This window comes from Oncorhynchus mykiss, chromosome 21, assembly GCF_013265735.2.
Source record: "Oncorhynchus mykiss isolate Arlee chromosome 21, USDA_OmykA_1.1, whole genome shotgun sequence".
NCBI lineage: Eukaryota > Metazoa > Chordata > Actinopteri > Salmoniformes > Salmonidae > Oncorhynchus > Oncorhynchus mykiss.
Genome location: NC_048585.1, coordinates 5,598,053 through 5,615,991, shown reverse-complemented (window position 1 = coordinate 5,615,991; position 17,939 = coordinate 5,598,053). Strand labels below are relative to the sequence as shown.

The window sequence follows — 17,939 nt, the reverse complement described above, 5'->3', positions numbered from 1 at the left end:
AACAGTCCAAACCCTCTTAATTAAGAAGGCCTGGGCTATCCAAGCTAACAATCCAAACCCTCTTTATTAAGGAGGCCTGGGCTATCCAAGCTAACAATCCAAACCCTCTTAATTAAGAAGGCCTTTGATATTCAAGCTAACAGTCCAAACCCTCTTAATTAAGAAGGCCTGAGCTATCCAAGCTAACAGTCCAAACCCTCTTAATTAAGAAGGCCTGGGCTATCCAAGCTAACAGTCCAAACCCTCTTTAGAAGGCCTGGTTTGGCGCCCCCCCCTTGGGTTGTGCCGTGGCAGAGATCTTTGTGGGCTACACTTGGCCTTGTCTCAGGATGGTAAGTTGGTAGTTGAAGATATCACTCGTTGTGTGGGGGCTGTGCTCTTGCAAAGTGGGTGGGGTTATATCCTTCCTGTTTGGCCCTGTCCGGGGGTGTCGTCGGATGGGGCCACAGTGTCTCCTGACCACTCCTGTCTCAGCCTGCAGTATTTATGCTTCAGTAGTTTGTGTGTCGGGGGGCTAGGGTCAGTTTGTTATATCTGGAGTACTTCTCCTGTCCTATCTGGTGTCCTGTGTGAATTTAAGTATGCTCTCTCTAATTCTTTCTTTCTCTCGGAGGAGGACCTGAGCCCTAGGACCATGCCTCAGGACTACCTGACATGATGACTCCTTGCTGTCCCCAGTCCACCTGGCCGTGCTGCTGCTCCAGTCTCAACTGTTCTGCCTGTGATTATTATTATTTGACCATGCTGGTCATTTATGAACATTTGAACATCTTGGCCATGTTCTGTTATAATCTCCACCCGGCACAGCCAGAAGAGGACTGGCCACCCCACATAGCCTGGTTCCTCTCTAGGTTTCTTCCTAGGTTTTGGCCTTTCTAGGGAGTTTTTCCTAGCCACCGTGCTTCTACACCTGCATTGCTTGCTGTTTGGGGTTTTAGGCTGGGTTTCTGTACAGCACTTTGAGATATCAGCTGATGTACGAAGGGCTATATAATAATTAGATTTGAAGGCCTGGGCTATCCAAGCTAACAATCCAAACCCTCTTAAGAAGGCCTGGGCTATCCAAGCTAACGATCCAAACCCTCTTAAGAAGGACTGGGCTATCCAAGCCCTCTAATGGGTAGGATCTGCTGCCAAATAATGACAGAGACGACAGACCACAGCCAAAGCCAACCAAACAGCAACCTTGTGTCAGTGGTGAATGATGCTGCACATTTTGCTAGTTGATTAGCGGTGATTTTAATGATGTTTTAATGGCTTTGTTACTACCATATTAATGTAAATGAGTGACATTCCAGACCGGTTAGAACTGGGTTGGCGTAACCTGGTAACTGGGTGGGTAGGTAACTGTGTATTCCATTCATGGACTCCAACTGCTTAAGTACCTATTGTTATTTTACCAGGTAAGTTGACTGAGAACACGTTCTCATTTACAGCAGCGACCTGGGGAATAGTTACAGGGGAGAGGAGGAATGATTAGACAACGACCTGGGGTTATAGTTACAGGGGAGAGGAGGGGGAGGAATGAGCCAATTGTAAACTGGGGACGATTAGGTGACCATGATGGTATGAAGGTCAGATTGGGAATTTAGTCAGGACACCGGGGTGAACACCCCTACTCTTACGATAAGTGCCACGGGATCTTTAGTGACCATAGAGAGTCAGGACATTCGTTTTAACGTCCCATCCGAAAGACAGCACCCTACACAGGGCAGTGTCCCCAATCACTGCCCTGGGGCATTGGGATATTTTTTAGACCAGAGGAAAGAGTGCCCTTACTGGCCCTCCAACACCACTTCCAGCAGCATCTAGTCTCCCAACCAGAAGATACTATCGTCAGTCCCTGGTTGGGGGATTTTTTTAACGAGCCCCGACGCTCATTCTGAACTCAGTCAAAGACACTGCATCTTAGTGCAAGAGGCATTGCTACAGTCCCTGGTTCGAATCCAGGCCGCATCACATCCGGCCGTGATTGGGAGTCCCCATAGGGCAGCGCACAATTGGCCCAGCGTTGTCCGGGTTTGGCCGGGGTACGCCGTCATTGTAAATGAGAATTTATTCTTAACTGATTTGCCTAGTTAATAAATAAAGGTTCAATAAAACTTGCGGTACAGTTTTGTAAACTGAGAGAAATCTTTTTTTTTAAAACAATGGTTAAATTACAACACACTTTTATAGGGTTACGGTCAGTGTTCCCACACGGCCATATATATATATATATATATATATATATATATATATATATATATATATATATATATATATCCATGTTACTGCGCTTGTTTCGGGAAGACAGAGGTGGCCACCTGGGATAACTAGAATGCTTTAAACACCTGTGCGTAAACTAACTGAGGTGGAAGTGCAGTCATCTGGAGACAGCATATGGATCTGGGGCTAAACTGCCACAGTAAGTAGATTTTTCGCTGTTATGAAAGATAAGGGGTATATCAGCATGTGATTGGAAAAACGTTTCACAAGCAATATTTACTGACGTTTCTAAATGTTAAAACACAGCGTGGAAATGGTCGTTCCCACGCAGCTAACCGTGGGCGAAGCTAACCTCTGAAAACCCTACGGATAAGAATGTTTTCCAGACCTAGTAACTGTGTAGGTCGGTAAGGTCGATCCTTATAACACCTCCTGGATGGTCTGACCACAGAATAATTCTCATTCTAGAATTTCTGTGTAACTGTGTAGGTCGGTAAGGTCGATCCTTATAACATCTCCTGGATGGTCTGACCACAGAATTATTCTCATTGTAGAATTTCTGTGTAACTGTGTAGGTCGGTAAGGTCGATCCTTATAACATCTCCTGGATGGTCTGACCACAGAATTATTCTCATTCTAGAATTTCTGTGTAACTGTGTAGGTCGGTAAGGTCGATCCTTATAACACCTCCTGGATGGTCTGACCACAGAATTATTCTCATTCTAGAATTTCTGTGCATATTTATTATGGGTTTGACTGGCATCCAACTCAAGGTGAAACACCACTTCTTACACATGAAGAATTAACTCTCAGCCAGTCAATAATAAGAATATAATACAGTAGGCGTGTGTTCTAGATTCCGTTCTATTATGTTCTAAATACTCATGCCGTGGTTTATTACCAACTATGCTTATAACGGAGGCTGTAATGAATGAACTGACATTAAACTTGGTTTCGAGCTATTTCTAGTACCGTTTTGCCTTCATAAGCAAAGGCTGACAAGTGCGCCACATTAAAACTGCCATAGACTACAGTCAGTATAGACTACAGTCAAGTGGTCAGCTCTTCTGTAACGTCTGGTCTATTAACTTACTGTAACATAACTAGCTATGTTTCTAATGTATCCGATTACACTGACGCTGGATACAACACTTGTTTACCCTTTTTAATATAATGTATTCACCAAGAACTGTTGTCACGTTCAAACGTCAAATGTCTTTACAGCAAAGGCAACATTTTAGCCTACAAGTGCATGACTATTAAAACTGAATAGGCTATTTCAGCAACTGGTGTCCCACTCAAAACGAGCCCGTATTGTTATCTAGGCTATCAAATGACAAGGACATTGTTTGTTATATGGACAGTGGGACGGTCAACAAGCGCCACTTTCCCCGAGCAGAAAACTCTGGAAACAAAATGACATTTAAAAACAACACGACAATCTTTACACAGACTCCAATATTTATCATGCCATTGCAACAGTTAGTAAATCAACTACGAATCGAAATGTCGTTCACATACCTGTAAAAAGTAGCAGGGACAACAAAGTAACGCAGATGGTCAACCCACTGGCAGACGGGCGGTCCGGTCCGTGTCCGTGCATTAGCTGTGAACACAACTCAGTGAGACGAGAGAAACGGACAACACACCGCTGGCCTGTCTGAGGGGTTGTCACTATATGGCCAAGCTGCAAAACCCGGAAGTTCTACAATTTATCTTCTTTAAAAATCGGATTTCAAAACCGACGCTTAACATTAACCATACTCCTAAACGTGTGTCTGACCTACTCTTAAATGAAGAGCAAAAAGCGAATTGACGTCTTCATACATTTTCACGATTTGTGCCAATTTCGACTTTGCAGCTTGGCACTATAGTGGGAAATGTCTACTGTGGACTTCTTAGTTAGGTCATGACTGGTGCATTGTGGGATAGATTCCAGCGCCACAGGCACATATCTCCAAATATGAACAAGAGCTAAATCAGATTACGCGAAGTTGAGTCCATACAGTAGGATCAAGCCAAACTAGCAGTCTATTTAAAGCCAAATTAGCAGTCTATTTAAAGCCAAACTAGCAGTCTATTTAAAGCCAAACTAGCAGTCTATTTAAAGCCAAACTAGCAGACTATTTAAATTAGTTATCTTACTACTGGCTCTCGTGCCTGGAAACATGGACTATTATAATGGATTGTTACTACAGTAGATTGGAAAGCGAGTCCAATGAGAGAAATAGACTGGAATATAATAGCATAGCACTGTTAGAATAGTGAGTTAGAATAGCACTGTTAGAATAGCACGGTTAGAATAGCACTGTTAGAATAGATTAGCACTGTTAGAATAGCAGAGCACTGTTAGAATAGTGAGTTAGAATAGCACGGTTAGAATAGTGAGTTAGAATAGCATAGCACTGTTAGAATAGCACTGTTAGAATAGCACGGTTAGAATAGCACTGTTAGAATAGATTAGCACTGTTAGAATAGCAGAGCACTGTTAGAATAGTGAGTTAGAATAGCACGGTTAGAATAGTGAGTTAGAATAGCATAGCACGGTTAGAATAGTGAGTTAGAATAGCACGGTTAGAATAGTGAGTTAGAATAGTGAGTTAGAATAGCATAGCACTGTTAGGATAGTGAGTTAGAATAGCACGGTTAGAATAGTGAGTTAGAATAGCATAGCACGGTTAGAATAGTGAGTTAGAATAGCATAGCACTGTTAGAATAGTGAGTTAGAATAGCACGGTTAGAATAGTGAGTTAGAATAGCATAGCACGGTTAGAATAGTGAGTTAGAATAGCACGGTTAGAATAGTGAGTTAGAATAGTGAGTTAGAATAGCATAGCACTGTTAGGATAGTGAGTTAGAATAGCACGGTTAGAATAGTGAGTTAGAATAGCATAGCACGGTTAGAATAGTGAGTTAGAATAGCATAGCACTGTTAGAATAGTGAGTTAGAATAGCACGGTTAGAATAGTGAGTTAGAATAGCATAGCACGGTTAGAATAGTGAGTTAGAATAGCATAGCACGGTTAGAATAGTGAGTTAGAATAGCACTGTTAGAATAGTGAGTTAGAAAAGCATAGCACGGTTAGAATAGAGTTAGAATAGAATAGGCCCAAATCCAATGACAATAGATGATCAATGTGTTCACCCCACTCCTTGAATGACTGAAATAAGACCGCTTACTGCTGTAAACTCATGTTGGACAGCCTGGTTCCTTCCCTGGTTCCAGCATTGTCCATGCGTTTCCACTCTTTAGAGCAGTGGTTCCCAGACTGTGGGTCTGGACCCCCTATGGTTTCCACTCTTTAAAGCGGTGGTTCCCAGACTGTGGGTCTGGACCCCCTATGGTTTCCACCCTTTAGAGCGGTGGTTCCCAGACTGTGGGTCTGGACCCCCTATGGTTTCCACTCTTTAGAGCGGTGGTTCCCAGACTGTGGGTCCGGACCCCCTATGGTTTCCACTCTTTAGAGCAGTGGTTCCCAGACTGTGGGTCTGGACCCCCTATGGTTTCCACTCTTTAGAGCGGTGGTTCCCAGACTGTGGGTCTGGACCCCCTATGGTTTCCACCCTTTAGAGCGGTGGTTCCCAGACTGTGGGTCTGGACCCCCTATGGTTTCCACCCTTTAGAGCGGTGGTTCCCAGACTGTGGGTCTGGACCCCCTATGGTTTCCACCCTTTAGAGCGGTGGTTCCCAGACTGTGGGTCTGGACCCCCTATGGTGTCCACCCTTTAGAGCGGTGGTTCAAAGACTGTGGGTCTGGACCCCCTATGGTTTCCACCCTTTAGAGCGGTGGTTCCCAGACTGTGGGTCTGGACCCCCTATGGTTTCCACCCTTTAGAGCGGTGGTTCCCAGACTGTGGGTCTGGACCCCCTATGGTTTCCACCCTTTAGAGCGGTGGTTCCCAGACTGTGGGTCTGGACCCCCTATGGTTTCCACCCTTTAGAGCGGTGGTTCCCAGACTGTGGGTCTGGACCCCCCTATGGTTTCCACCCTTTAGAGCGGTGGTTCCCAGACTGTGGGTCTGGACCCCCCTATGGTTTCCACTCTTTAGAGCAGTGGTTCCCAGACTGTGGGTCTGGACCCCCTATGGTTTCCACTCTTTAGAGCAGTGGTTCCCAGACTGTGGGTCTGGACCCCCTATGGTTTCCACTCTTTAGAGCGGTGGTTCCCAGACTGTGGGTCCGGACCCCCTATGGTTTCCACTCTTTAGAGCAGTGGTTCCCAGACTGTGGGTCTGGACCCCCTATGGTTTCCACTCTTTAGAGCGGTGGTTCCCAGACTGTGGGTCTGGACCCCCTATGGTTTCCACCCTTTAGAGCGGTGGTTCCCAGACTGTGGGTCTGGACCCCCTATGGTTTCCACCCTTTAGAGCGGTGGTTCCCAGACTGTGGGTCTGGACCCCCTATGGTTTCCACCCTTTAGAGCGGTGGTTCCCAGACTGTGGGTCTGGACCCCCTATGGTGTCCACCCTTTAGAGCGGTGGTTCAAAGACTGTGGGTCTGGACCCCCTATGGTTTCCACCCTTTAGAGCGGTGGTTCCCAGACTGTGGGTCTGGACCCCCTATGGTTTCCACCCTTTAGAGCGGTGGTTCCCAGACTGTGGGTCTGGACCCCCTATGGTTTCCACCCTTTAGAGCGGTGGTTCCCAGACTGTGGGTCTGGACCCCCTATGGTTTCCACCCTTTAGAGCGGTGGTTCCCAGACTGTGGGTCTGGACCCCCCTATGGTTTCCACCCTTTAGAGCGGTGGTTCCCAGACTGTGGGTCTGGACCCCCCTATGGTTTCCACCCTTTAGAGCGGTGGTTCCCAGACTGTGGGTCTGGACCCCCTATGGTTTCCACCCTTTAGAGCGGTGGTTCCCAGACTGTGGGTCTGGACCCCCTATGGTTTCCACCCTTTAGAGCGGTGGTTCCCAGACTGTGGGTCTGGACCCCCTATGGTTTCCACCCTTTAGAGCGGTGGTTCCCAGACTGTGGGTCTGGACCCCCCTATGGTTTCCACCCTTTAGAGCGGTGGTTCCCAGACTGTGGGTCTGGACCCCCCTATGGTTTCCACCCTTTAGAGCGGTGGTTCCCAGACTGTGGGTCTGGACCCCCTATGGTTTCCACCCTTTAGAGCGGTGGTTCCCAGACTGTGGGTCTGGACCCCCTATGGTTTCCACCCTTTAGAGCGGTGGTTCCCAGACTGTGGGTCTGGACCCCTATGGTTTCCACCCTTTAGAGCAGTGGTTCCCAGACTGTGGGTCTGGACCCCCTATGGTTTCCACTCTTTAGAGCAGTGGTTCCCAGACTGTGGGTCTGGACCCCCTATGGTTTCCACTCTTTAGAGAGGTGGTTCCCAGACTGTGGGTCTGGACCCCCTATGGTTTCCACTCTTTAGAGCGGTGGTTCCCAGACTGTGGGTCTGGACCCCCTATGGTTTCCACTCTTTAGAGCGGTGGTTCCCAGACTGTGGGTCCGGACCCCCTATGGTTTCCACTCTTTAGAGCGGTCGTTCCCAGACTGTGGGTCTGGACCCCCTATGGTTTCCACTCTTTAGAGCGGTGGTTCCCAGACTGTGGGTCTGGACCCCCTATGGTTTCCACCCTTTAGAGCGGTGGTTCCCAGACTGTGGGTCTGGACCCCCTATGGTTTCCACCCTTTAGAGCGGTGGTTCCCAGACTGTGGGTCTGGACCCCCTATGGTTTCCACCCTTTAGAGCGGTGGTTCCCAGACTGTGGGTCTGGACCCCCTATGGTTTCCACCCTTTAGAGCGGTGGTTCCCAGACTGTGGGTCTGGACCCCCTATGGTTTCCACCCTTTAGAGCGGTGGTTCAAAGACTGTGGGTCTGGACCCCCTATGGTTTCCACCCTTTAGAGCGGTGGTTCCCAGACTGTGGGTCTGGACCCCCTATGGTTTCCACCCTATAGAACGGTGGTTCCCAGACTGTGGGTCTGGACCCCCTATGGTTTCCACCCTTTAGAGCGGTGGTTACCAGACTGTGGGTCTGGACCCCCTATGGTTTCCACCCTTTAGAGCAGTGGTTCCCAGACTGTGGGTCTGGACCCCCTATGGTTTCCACTCTTTAGAGCAGTGGTTCCCAGACTGTGGGTCTGGACCCCCCTATGGTTTCCACTCTTTAGAGCAGTGGTTCCCAGACTGTGGGTCTGGACCCCCTATGGTTTCCACTCTTTAGAGCAGTGGTTCCCAGACTGTGGGTCTGGACCCCCTATGGTTTCCACTCTTTAGAGCGGTGGTTCCCAGACTGTGGGTCCGGACCCCCTATGGTTTCCACTCTTTAGAGCAGTGGTTCCCAGACTGTGGGTCTGGACCCCCTATGGTTTCCACTCGTTAGAGCAGTGGTTCCCAGACTGTGGGTCTGGACCCCCTATGGTTTCCACCCTTTAGAGCGGTGGTTCCCAGACTGTGGGTCTGGACCCCCTATGGTTTCCACCCTTTAGAGCGGTGGTTCAAAGACTGTGGGTCTGGACCCCCTATGGTTTCCACCCTTTAGAGCGGTGGTTCCCAGACTGTGGGTCTGGACCCCCTATGGTTTCCACCCTTTAGAGCGGTGGTTCCCAGACTGTGGGTCTGGACCCCCTATGGTTTCCACCCTTTAGAGCAGTGGTTCCCAGACTGTGGGTCTGGACCCCTATGGTTTCCACTCTTTAGAGCAGTGGATCCGGACCCCCTATGGTTTCCACTCTTTAGAGCAGTGGTTCCCAGACTGTGGGTCTGGACCCCCTATGGTTTCCACCCTTTAGAGCGGTGGTTCCCAGACTGTGGGTCTGGACCCCCTATGGTTTCCACCCTTTAGAGCGGTGGTTCCCAGACTGTGGGTCTGGACCCCCTATGGTTTCCACCCTTTAGAGCGGTGGTTCCCAGACTGTGGGTCTGGACCCCCTATGGTTTCCACCCTTTAGAGCGGTGGTTCAAAGACTGTGGGTCTGGACCCCCTATGGTTTCCACCCTTTAGAGCGGTGGTTCCCAGACTGTGGGTCTGGACCCCCTATGGTTTCCACCCTTTAGAGCGGTGGTTCCCAGACTGTGGGTCTGGACCCCCTATGGTTTCCACCCTTTAGAGCGGTGGTTCCCAGACTGTGGGTCTGGACCCCCTATGGTTTCCACCCTTTAGAGCGGTGGTTCCCAGACTGTGGGTCTGGACCCCCCTATGGTTTCCACCCTTTAGAGCGGTGGTTCCCAGACTGTGGGTCTGGACCCCCTATGGTTTCCACCCTTTAGAGCGGTGGTTCCCAGACTGTGGGTCTGGACCCCCTATGGTTTCCACCCTTTAGAGCGGTGGTTCCCAGACTGTGGGTCTGGACCCCCTATGGTTTCCACTCTTTAGAGCAGTGGTTCCCAGACTGTGGGTCTGGACCCCCCTATGGTTTCCACTCTTTAGAGCAGTGGTTCCCAGACTGTGGGTCTGGACCCCCCTATGGTTTCCACTCTTTAGAGCAGTGGTTCCCAGACTGTGGGTCTGGACCCCCCTATGGTTTCCACTCTTTAGAGCAGTGGTTCCCAGACTGTGGGTCTGGACCCCCTATGGTTTCCACTCTTTAGAGCAGTGGTTCCCAGACTGTGGGTCTGGACCCCCTATGGTTTCCACTCTTAGAGCAGTGGTTCCCAGACTGTGGGTCTGGACCCCCTATGGTTTCCACTCTTTAGAGCAGTGGTTCCCAGACTGTGGGTCTGGACCCCCCTATGGTTTCCACTCTTTAGAGCAGTGGTTCCCAGACTGTGGGTCTGGACCCCCCTATGGTTTCCACTCTTTAGAGCGGTGGTTCCAAGACTGTGGGTCTGGACCCCCCTATGGTTTCCACTCTTTAGAGCAGTGGTTCCCAGACTGTGGGTCTGGACCCCCCTATGGTTTCCACTCTTTAGAGCAGTGGTTCCCAGACTGTGGGTCTGCACCCCCTATGGTTTCCACTCTTAGAGCAGTGGTTCCCAGACTGTGGGTCTGGACCCCCCTATGGTTTCCACTCTTTAGAGCAGTGGTTCCCAGACTGTGGGTCTGGACCCCCTATGGTTTCCACTCTTTAGAGCAGTGGTTCCCAGACTGTGGGTCTGGACCCCCCTATGGTTTCCACTCTTTAGAGCAGTGGTTCCCAGACTGTGGGTCTGGACCCCCCAATGGTTTCCACTCTTTAGAGCAGTGGTTCCGACTGTGGGTCTGGACCCCCTATGGTTTCCACTCTTTAGAGCAGTGGTTCCGGACCCCCTATGGTTTCCACTCTTTAGAGCAGTGGTTCCCAGACTGTGGGTCTGGACCCCCCTATGGTTTCCACTCTTTAGAGCAGTGGTTCCCAGACTGTGGGTCTGGACCCCCTATGGTTTCCACTCTTTAGAGCAGTGGTTCCCAGACTGTGGGTCTGGACCCCCCTATGGTTTCCACTCTTTAGAGCAGTGGTTCCCAGACTGTGGGTCTGGACCCCCTATGGTTTCCACTCTTTAGAGCAGTGGTTCCGGACCCCCTATGGTTTCCACTCTTTAGAGCAGTGGTTCCCAGACTGTGGGTCTGGACCCCCTATGGCTTCCACTCTTTAGAGCAGTGGTTCCCAGACTGTGGGTCTGGACCCCTGTGGTTTCCACCCTTTAGAGCGGTGGTTCCCAGACTGTGGGTCTGGACCCCCTATGGTTTTCACTCTTTAGAGCAGTGGTTCCCAGACTGTGGGTCTGGACCCCCTATGGTTTCCACCCTTTAGAGCGGTGGTTCCCAGACTGTGGGTCTGGACCCCTGTGGTTTCCACCCTTTAGAGCGGTGGTTCCCAGACTGTGGGTCTGGACCCCCTATGGTTTCCACTCTTTAGAGCGGTGGTTCCCAGACTGTGGGTCTGGACCCCCCTATGGTTTCCACCCTTTAGAGCGGTGGTTCCCAGACTGTGGGTCTGGACCCCCTATGGTTTCCACTCTTTAGAGCGGTGGTTCCCAGACTGTGGGTCTGGACCCCCTATGGTTTCCACCCTTTAGAGCGGTGGTTCCCAGACTGTGGGTCTGGACCCCCCTATGGTTTCCACCCTTTAGAGCGGTGGTTCCCAGACTGTGGGTCTGGACCCCTGTGGTTTCCACTCTTTAGAGCGGTGGTTCCCAGACTGTGGGTCTGGACCCCCTATGGTTTCCACTCTTTAGAGCAGTGGTTCCCAGACTGTGGGTCTGGACCCCCTATGGTTTCCACTCTTTAGAGCAGTGGTTCCCAGACTGTGGGTCTGGACCCCCTATGGTTTGTGGTGTTACACATCATTTCATGATTATACAGTACAATTCTTAAAATGGGTCACAGGAGCCCAGACTCAAATCTACATGGTCTGTTTTGAGTTACATTTTTGGTCAGAGTTCCCTCCCCTCCCCTCCCCCCTCATGGTAAGTTGACTCAGACACCTCAATTGGTGGGTCAGGAAGCATAGTGGACACAGGCACAGCTGTTGGACAGGTTCTGCACTGAGAGGGGGGGTTGGGATGAGGTAGAGGACAGGCGAGGACACCTTCCATTTCCATATAGGAGAAGATATAGAGAGAGAGAAAGCTGTGGAACAACACTACACACACACACACACACACACACACACCCACCCCATTAGCAGTCTTCACTGCACAACTGATTATAAAACATGCAAGTCTAATTATGTAGAGCAGTGACGAAGAAGGAAATAATCTTTAATCAGAGCCATTTTTTTTTTTAAACATTTTTTTACAAGACAATTAAGTGACCAATTACATTAAAAACATCTGAACCTTTTAAAATGTCTGGACATTATTGGACAATTTTAGCGTCATGTGACTTGAGGGGGGGTTGTAATAGGTCAATGTGAACGATACATTAGGAATTAAACGTCTTCTGCATGTAATAATAATAATAATAATAATAGTACACATTACAAATATAAAAATGTACAACATTTACATAAACGAGAGAAAGAAACGTAATTTAAGGAGGGGAGCAGCTGGTAGTTGAAGCAGCGTCACCTTGGACCGTAGAGAAGTGCCACACAGATAGGTTTAGAAAATTCTGGAAACTTTACCCAAATTCCCCAGAAATGTCGGTTGGAAGATAACCGGAATTAAGAGGGAATAAGCAGAACACACCGAAATCCTTTTAAAAAACAGGATTTCTGGAAAATGTGTGTTTTTTTTGTAAGCCGCACACACAGACCAAACATGTACATCCACTCACTTTATACAGTCTCATTTCATTTCTCAGGAAGAAAAACAACCTTTGGGTGCATCACTGGTATTCAACATCAGGCTGGTGACAATTATTACAAAAAAAAATATTTTTAAAAAGATCACCATTACCCATGATGCACCACACAGGAAAGTACAGTCAGCAAAAAAAAAACAAACTGGCTTCCATTTTGAACGTTGTTTATTTTGTACATATTCAGCTCTGTGCAGTGGATTACAACTGTTTGAATGTAAAAAGGTAATTCTGTAAATGGGAAGGAGAGTAAAAGCATCTAAACATTTAAAAAAACTACCCATGTTTGACTACCCAAACAACAACCTGACTTGGATTTTTTTTTTTTTTTATAAAAAAAAAAATACTGGGTAGGTCCCCAAATGGCACCCCGGTCACCATAAGGCTTGAGTCAAAAGTAGTGCACTACATAGGGAATAGGGTGCCATTTGGGGACACACTCTGGTGGGGGGGGGGCAGGAAAGCATATTGTTGGACACACTCTGGTGGGGGGGGGGGCAGGAAAGCATATTGTTGGACACACTCTGGTGGGGGGGGGGGCAGGAAAGCATATTGTTGGACACACTCTGGTGGGGGGGGGGGGCAGGAAAGCATATTGTTGGACACACTCTGGTGGGGGGGGGGGGGCAGGAAAGCATATTGTTGGACACACTCTGGTGGGGGGGGGGGCAGGAAAGCATATTGTTGGACACACTCTGGTGGGGGGGGGGGGCAGGAAAGCATATTGTTGGGGACACTGTGGTGGGGGGGCAGGAAAGCATATTGTTGGACACACTCTGGTGGGGGGGGGGGGCAGGAAAGCATATTGTTGGACACTCTGGGGGGGGGGGCAGGAAAGCATATTGTTGGACACACTCTGGTGGGGGGGGGGGCAGGAAAGCATATTGTTGGGGACACTGTGGTGGGGGGGCAGGAAAGCATATTGTTGGACACACTCTGGTGGGGGGGCAGGAAAGCATATTGTTGGACACACTGGTGGGGGGGGGGCAGGAAAGCATATTGTTGGGGACACTGTGGTGGGGGGGCAGGAAAGCATATTGTTGGACACACTCTGGTGGGGGGGGGGGGGGGCAGGAAAGCAGATTGTTGGACACTCTGGTGGGGGGGGGGGGGGGGGCAGGAAAGCAGATTGTTGGACACTCTGGTGGGGGGGGGGCAGGAAAGCAGATTGTTGGACACACTCTGGTGGGGGGGGGGGGCAGGAAAGCAGATTGTTGGACACACTCTGGTGGGGGGGGGGGGGGGGGGGGGGCAGGAAAGCAGATTGTTGGACACTCTGGTGGGGGGGGGGGGGGGCAGGAAAGCATATTGTTGGACACACTGGTGGGGGGGCAGGAAAGCATATTGTTGGACACAAACACACCTACGAAAACACCCCATTCTAGGTGTTGTCCAGAACGAAAAAAAAAGAACCAAACTTTCCAAGAAAACACACATTTGTAATAAAGCTCTTTCTTTCTGACCTCACGGTCCCTTCAAACAGTGATTATACCACTACAGTAAACCCCAAGACATTCTCCAGTAATGCAGCGACAGCTGTTTGTTTGTTGTTGTTGTTGTTGTTTGTTTTAAAGCACAAAGTTAAGGCACAACCAGGTCAATAACTGCTGCAGGGGGGACAGGACTGCACCAGGTTCATTAAAACATATTTTATTTTTTAAAATGTGCATCATTTTGTACAACTTACAGCAAACCCCCACTTTCAACTTCACACTCCCCCCCCTGCACCCCCCCCCCTGCCCCCCGCCCCCCAACAAAATATACAAATCATCTTAATGGAGGCGAATCCTTTGATCTTGAAGCATTATGAATGTGTTGATAGTTTGACGACAACAATAAAATCCAGCTCACGTCCAAATCATTCAGGACTTTACAATCTCCATTCAGACACAACAGGGGGGGGGGGTGCATATCAAAACAAAATGGCACCCTATTCCCCTAAATAGTACACTACTTTGGGTTGAAAAGAGGGTGGCGTTTGGAACACGAGGCCACGTGTAGCTTTGTACTTTAAACTAAGAACAATGTTTAAATGATCGATGCAGAAATAAGCTGATTCACAATGTTAAAACACTGTTTTATTTCCGCGTTACATCTGAAAAAACAACACACACAACGGGTTTTGCGTGTTCTCTCTCTGCATCATATCTGACACGACTATAATGATATTACATGAGGTCTGCGTTTAAATCAACAACAACGGCTGGATACAATTAAAGAACCACAGACAAACAAAACAAGTCTAAATGACTTTCAACATGGCAGGAGAAAAGTGTTCGCTCGCGTCCAAAAAATGAACCCTATTCCCTATGTAGTGCACTACTTTAGACCAGAACCCTATTCCCTATATAGTACACTACTATAGACCAGAGCCCTATATAGTACACTACTATAGACCAGAGCCCTATTCCCTATATAGTGGTACTACTATAGACCAGAGCCCTATTCCCTATATAGTGCACTACTTTAGACCAGAGCCCTATTCCCTATATAGTGCACTACTTTAGACCAGAGCCCTATTCCCTATGTAGTACACTACTATAGACCAGAGCCCTATTCCCTATATAGTGCACTACTTTAGACCAGAGCCCTATTCCCTATATAGTGCACTACTTTAGACCAGAGCCCTATTCCCTATGTAGTGCACTACTTTAGACCAGAGCCCTATTCCCTATATAGTGCACTACTTTAGACCAGAGCCCTATTCCCTATATAGTGGTACTACTTTAGACCAGAGCCCTATTCCCTATATAGTGCACTACTTTAGACCAGAGCCCTATTCCCTATATAGTGCACTACTTTAGACCAGAGCCCTATTCCCTATATAGTGCACTACTTTAGACCAGAGCCCTATTCCCTATATAGTGCACTACTTTAGACCAGGGCCCTATAGGATTAGTGCACTATATAGGGAATAAGGTGCCATTTTGGGGAGACAGATGATGTCTCTCTCACAACCGTAGTAATAAAACAGGTTTGTACGACCAATAAAGGGAATCTGGAGCTTCACATATGAAACCAGCTGAACTCTTCCTGTACACACAGGACCCATAGGGGTAGTACACACAGGACCCATAGGGGTAGTACACACAGGACCCATAGGGGTAGTACACACAGGACCCATAGGGGTAGTACGCACAGGACCCATAGGGGTAGTACGCACAGGACCCATAGGGGTAGTACGCACAGGACCCATAGGGGTAGTACACACAGGACCCATAGGGGTAGTACACACAGGACCCATAGGGGTAGTACACACAGGACCCATAGGGGTAGTACACACAGGACCCATAGGGGTAGTACACACAGGACCCATAGGGGTAGTACACACAGGACCCATAGGGGTAGTACACACAGGACCCATAGGGGTAGTACACACAGGACCCATAGGGGTAGTACACACAGGACCCATAGGGGTAGTACACACAGGACCCATAGGGGTAGTACGCACAGGACCCATAGGGGTAGTACACACAGGACCCATAGGGGTAGTACACACAGGACCCATAGGGGTAGTACGCACAGGACCCATAGGGGTAGTACACACAGGACCCATAGGGGTAGTACACACAGGACCCATAGGGGTAGTACGCACAGGACCCATAGGGGTAGTACACACAGGACCCATAGGGGTAGTACACACAGGACCCATAGGGGTAGTACGCACAGGACCCATAGGGGTAGTACGCACAGGACCCATAGGGGTAGTACACACAGGACCGGCTGCATCTGACATGGCATCCTGATCACTTTGTAGTGCACTACTTTAGACCAGGGCCCCATAGGGGTAGTGCACTACTTTAGACCAGGGCCCCATAGGGGTAGTGCACTACTTTAGACCAGGACTCATAGGGGTAGTGCACTACTTTAGACCAGGGCTCATAGGGGTAGTGCACTACTTTAGACCAGGGCTCATAGGGGTAGTGCACTACTTTACACCAGGGCTCATAGGGGTAGTGCACTACTTTAGACCAGGACCCATAGGGGTAGTGCACTACTTTAGACCAGGGCCCCATAGGGGTAGTGCACTACTTTAGACCAGGACCCATAGGGGTAGTGCACTACTTTAGACCAGGACCCATAGGGGTAGTGCACTACTTTAGACCAGGGCTCATAGGGGTAGTGCACTACTTTAGACCAGGGCTCATAGGGGTAGTGCACTACTTAAGACCAGGACCCATAGGGGTAGTGCACTACTTTAGACCAGGACCCATAGGGGTAGTGCACTACTTTAGTCCAGGACCCATAGGGGTAGTGCACTACTTTAGACCAGGGCTCATAGGGGTAGTGCACTACTTTAGACCAGGACCCATAGGGGTAGTGCACTACTTTAGACCAGGGCTCATAGGGGTAGTGCACTACTTTAGACCAGGACCCATAGGGGTAGTGCACTACTTTAGACCAGGGCTCATAGGGGTAGTGCACTACTTTAGACCAGGACCCATAGGGGTAGTGCACTACTTTAGACCAGGGCTCATAGGGGTAGTGCACTACTTTAGACCAGGGCTCATAGGGGTAGTGCACTACTTTAGACCAGGGCTCATAGGGGTAGTGCACTACTTTAGACCAGGGCTCATAGGGGTAGTGCACTACTTAAGACCAGGGCTCATAGGGGTAGTGCACTACTTAAGACCAGGGCTCATAGGGGTAGTGCACTACTTTAGACCAGGGCTGCTTGAGGGAGGAAAGATACTTAAAATGGCCGCCAATATAGAGGTAAGACAGACAACCAAAGAAGCCAAAAAATACAAAATGGACGACTGACTGATCGCCCACGTTATCAGCCCCCCCTCTTCTCTAAACTCCTTTCAATCGAAGACGTAGGCCCTGGGGGGGGGTTGCACCAACACCACCTGACAAAATCACTGTCTCACAACAAGTTATCCTCCCAATCTCTCACAAACGCTTCCACTTCTGGACACAGAATCTGATGCAGTCAGTATGTTAAAAGAGTATTGTAGCTAGTAGGCAGGAGAAGAGAGAGAAGGAAAAAATAAAAGAGAGCTTATGTTTTCTTTTCTTTATTAATACAGATAATTCAAAAGGACGCCACCGCCACCAGCCCAGCCATTCAACATGTATTTCCAGCCGACAGCGAAGCCCCCACTCCCACCCTTCAGTCGGCCCCCACTCCCACCCTTCAGTCGGCCCCCACTCCCACCCTTCAGTCGGCCCCCACTCCCACCCTTCAGTTGGCCCCCACTCCCACCCTTCAGTCGGCTAAGTGTTTATTCGCCTGCCTTTCCTCCGCCGGCTCGACTAAAAACTAAAGGAAAGAAAATGGAAAAAAGGGATTCCATTCTCCAGGAAATAAACATCCAGATTATTGGTATAAATTCAAAAGCTTAAATAGACTACCTTTAACCTGCACATGCAGCAATTTCAACGTATAGCCCCCCCCAACTCAACTCCTCGAAAAATCATGGGGTCAGTCTCGTTAAAAAAAGGGGGATGGAGGGAGGAGAGGATGGGGAGACAAGAGAAAGAAGTGGGGGTTGTTTCTCTCTCATATATTTTTAAATATGCCATTAGAACGAAATGGAAGTTGTGTCTCCTTG

The 17,939-nt window shown here is 49.1% G+C and overlaps 1 protein-coding gene across 4 annotated transcripts in view; it reads right to left on the bottom strand.

Moving 5' to 3' along the window:
• LOC110519381 (methionine-R-sulfoxide reductase B3, mitochondrial) overlaps window positions 1-4,106 on the bottom strand; it is a 44,702-nt gene extending 40,596 nt beyond the window's left edge. For 2 of the 4 annotated variants that reach the window (XR_005038478.1, XM_036956680.1), the window contains exon 1: window positions 3,730-3,870. Coding sequence is in view for 1 of the 4 variants with exons in the window: in XM_036956681.1 (XP_036812576.1) it covers window positions 3,730-3,811 (82 nt within the window). In the remaining 3 variants the exon portion in view is untranslated. Of the gene's footprint in view, window positions 1-3,729 lie in introns of all 4 variants that reach the window. The other 2 variants (XM_036956681.1, XM_036956682.1) reach the window with 2 other exon arrangements.
• Between the last annotated feature and the right edge of the window lie 13,833 nt (window positions 4,107-17,939).